Source organism: Monopterus albus, unplaced genomic scaffold (genome assembly GCF_001952655.1).
Source record: "Monopterus albus unplaced genomic scaffold, M_albus_1.0 scaffold274.1, whole genome shotgun sequence".
Lineage (NCBI taxonomy): Eukaryota > Metazoa > Chordata > Actinopteri > Synbranchiformes > Synbranchidae > Monopterus > Monopterus albus.
The window spans coordinates 438,356-441,824 of NW_018128154.1; the positions used below are offsets into that span (position 1 = coordinate 438,356).

The following is a 3,469-nucleotide window of genomic DNA, read 5'->3' on the forward strand; positions in this document are numbered from 1 at the left end:
GTCCTTAATAACAGTCCTGGTCCACTTCCTGCTGCGGTTGGTTTGTACTCTGGTGAAGTTCTTCCTTTGAGGTTAACTTGTCGTCCGGTTTTGGTCAAACGTTAATCGGTTCAGTGATTGAAGCCTGAATCTTCTTGGTTTGGCTACGATAGGGTTTGTAGTTTGCTAGGAGGAGGAGGAGGAGGAGGAAACAGTTTGATCATAGTTGGTGAAGGCTGTGGAAAAGATGGATGGTAGAGAGGAAAGTTTCCCAGTTCAGCACTTGCAAACATTCATGTCTTTGGACACCTCAGTTGTACGATTACAGAGTCGGCCAGCTACACTATCCATCACATTTGGGTTTCTCCCCCTTGAACAATGGACTTTTGCTCACAGTAAAAGTCTCTGTTCATTTTTCAGACACTTCCATTAAGTGCCAAGTCACATAAATCTGAGTTTTTCCAAAAAGATTTGCTTCTCACTTCGGTGTTGACATGAATGCTATTCACAAGTCAGTGGCAATTACTAGGGATGAGAGAGAGTTTCGAGGGTTAGAGCTGATGTGGCCACTACAGGTGTCACACACTTTGCATATATGAGCAAAACGCTGCCACTGTAGCGCCTGGCTCCTTTAGCAGGGTGTCCCCCTCGGCCTGCTGGTGCTGCAGCGAAAGGCTCCGATGTTAATCGGCTTTATTTGATCTAATACTGATCCTTGGCTCAGGACATCTCTGCCAATAATGGTGTCAAATAAGACCTGAACACGGCACACCTGGCTTGTGGTGAGACATCTCAGCTGGGAGGGGCCTGCTCTGATTCACCAGTACAAACACAGCCAGTACCTGCCCATTCTGGCCAATCGTAGTAAACCAGTTTCAAACCAAATGTTGCAAAGCTTTGGCACTGGTTCCCATCCTGTTTCTGTCTCTATTCTTAATAGCACATACAAAGCTCTGACTGTGGTAACAGCCATTAATGAGCACGACAGCAGACTCGTTAGAATCACTTAATGAAACGGGGAGTTTGGGTGACGGTACAGCATCTGGAGGCAGGTCATGTCTGAGCACCTCTGATGTCAATATGCTTAGAAAACAGAACACTGGAAGCTGCTAACCGTAGTGTTCTGTGGCACCAAGATGCAACGATAAAGACTGGTAGCATTACGAGCCAGTTAGCTTGTTAGCATCTAGACAACCTCTGCTTGTCTATTAAGAGCTGCTGTGAACATTTACCTGCAAACAAGTTCAGGGAAAGTATCCTCTCACCACATGGTGATTGGCCAGTTCATATCGGCTGTGACCAAACTGCCCCCTCCTCATTTGTCCTCCTAGCTGCTTCCCTGTAAGGTGGGATTTAAAGTCTTAAATAGTCATCCACACAGCATGAAACTGTAATCCAGCTGCAAAGCATCTGGTGCAGTTGGAGAAGTTCTAGTCCCTTTTCAAATGCATCCAATCCTGATTTGTGTCCATATACAATGGAGACTTCCTGTTAGGCCTCTAGCTGCGACTGGTGGAAGGACGGCTAGAAGAACCAACGAAACGCCTCGCCGGTCGGAACAGATGGCGGTCGCTAAGGATAAGAGACAAAGTCAGACAGTGAAATATACACGAGTTGTGTTTTAAAATGTCCGTAGATGGTACAGGACTTGTGATATGGAGATGTGTGTGACCGGACTGATGAACGTGATGCCATGTTGTGTGAAAACAGGTTATGTGACATGTTGGAAGAAATTCTGAGGTCTAATACAACAAAACAACACAAAACTGTCCTCGGGGCTTGGCTGTCTTTTCACAAAGTGAACTCTGAGAGTCTGTCAGGTCGACATCAAAGAGAACGGAAGAGGGATGAGGCAAGAGTGTGAAACCACCTGCGAACACACACACACACACACACACCGAGTATAGTCGGATACAAACACTCACATACAATGTGATTCACACACACAATGCTGTCACTTGCCGTTAGCCTCCACAGGTCCAATTAGTGTGTAATTGAGGAAGATTGCGGCTGCTAATTCACTGTCTCACTGACACACACACACACACACATGCACTTTGTTTCAATGCCACGAGTGTGTTGATGCTGAAGGAGTTTCACTGAGCGTGTTCATGCCACGAGTGTGTTGATGCTGAAGGAATAATTAGTGATACTTTGTGGAGATTCCCACAGGAGGACGTGCGCATGTGTGTGTGATATATAGAGACATCAGCAAGGTCGAAGGCTGATGTCAATGAATTATTGATCAGCACTAATTCTTACTGCACACACACACACACACAGAAACACACACACACACACACACACCCAGTGGTAGATGACATATTCTGCCTTTCCTCTCCCACAGCAGCTCGTTTTATCACTTTGAATCAGCAGAGAGTCGGTGTGTGTGTGTGTGTGTGTGTGTGTGTGTGTGTGTGTGTGCTGGCAGCCTGCCAGGCCTCAGCAGGGACCCGGCACTCGCTTTTCACCACCCACCATCTGCACAGCGTTCACACATACTCAGCAGGGTGAGAGATGCCTTCCAGCTCCCGCCTGGTTGGCAGTGATCTGGGTTAAGCGAGCCAGGACACACACACACATACACACACACACACACACACACACACGCCTCTGAAGTGTTTAAAGAAAGGATGAAATACGACTGAAATGTGCTGAGTGGCCAACTCCGTCACTGTGCTCCTGTGTGAGGATGTCTGTGTTCCTGTGCGTGTGCACGTCCTCACCTCCAGGGTCACCCCTCCTCCCCCCGGTTTCTTCTTCAGCTCCTCACACTTCCTGAACTTGCAGATCTGGTGACCCGTCTTCCTGTTGCGACAGGAAGAGCAGACGCCGCAGTTAATCAGCCGCCTGCATGGCCCGCACACGCCGCAACGCTTCCTCTTCCTCTTGGCTACCACCCCTGATGATGAAGACGAAGATGAAGACAAGGCCACGCCCCCTGTCGTCACCCCTGACGATGAGGGTGAGGAGGAAGAGGGGCAGGGGGAAGAGTTTGCGTGCTGCTGGCAGTCCGTTAACACCCGTTGGCTGCCCGTCATCTGGAAGGCGCTACCAGCATCTGAAATCCCACCCCCTGCTGACCCCATCGTCATGACAATGACCCCAGGGGGTAATCCCAGCCCCCCCAGGAAGCTACCACCCATCACCCCTCCCCCATTGCAGCTCCCACCCTCTGATAGGCCCATCATGTCTGGATGGGTGTGTCCCTGCTTGTTCATAACGCCGCAGTCCGCACCACCACCATAACCGTGGAGGAAGTTTCCATTGCTAGGCGCCATGGGGTGATGATGTGGTGTTCCCTGTGTGACAGGAAGTGGAGAGGCATTGTGTCCATGTTTTTCACCTCGTCCCCCCTCGCTGCTCCCTCCTCCCCCCCCTCCTGTCCCCCTACCGTCCTGGTGCATACTGGTACTGTGGGGGTGTGAGGAGGTCACCTGACCTGCTGCTGCAGACGGGTGGTGATGGTGGTGGTGATGCGCCGTTGCAG

At 50.1% G+C, this 3,469-nt stretch overlaps 1 protein-coding gene across 1 annotated transcript; it reads right to left on the minus strand.

Annotated features, from left to right (window-relative positions):
* Positions 1 to 544: 544 nt before the first annotated feature.
* Positions 545 to 3,463, minus strand: LOC109972940 (CXXC-type zinc finger protein 4-like). The gene is made up of 2 exons (XM_020622202.1): positions 2,706 to 3,463; positions 545 to 1,551 (listed from the first exon to the last, which is right to left on the minus strand). The coding sequence occupies exons 1-2, from the start codon at positions 3,384 to 3,386 to the stop codon at positions 1,504 to 1,506; spliced, it is 729 nt and encodes a 242-aa protein (XP_020477858.1). The 5' UTR covers positions 3,387 to 3,463; the 3' UTR covers positions 545 to 1,503.
* Positions 3,464 to 3,469: the final 6 nt, after the last annotated feature.

Excerpts from the sequence above, each read along its gene's own strand:
- LOC109972940 (XM_020622202.1), bottom strand. The coding sequence starts at position 3,386 with ATGCACCAGGACGGTAGGGGGACAGGAGGGGGGGGAGGAGGGAGCAGC. Across the intron at positions 1,552-2,705 it reads GAGGAGGGGTGACCCTGGAG|CGACCGCCATCTGTTCCGAC; the intron begins GTGAGGACGTGC and ends TCTTATCCTTAG.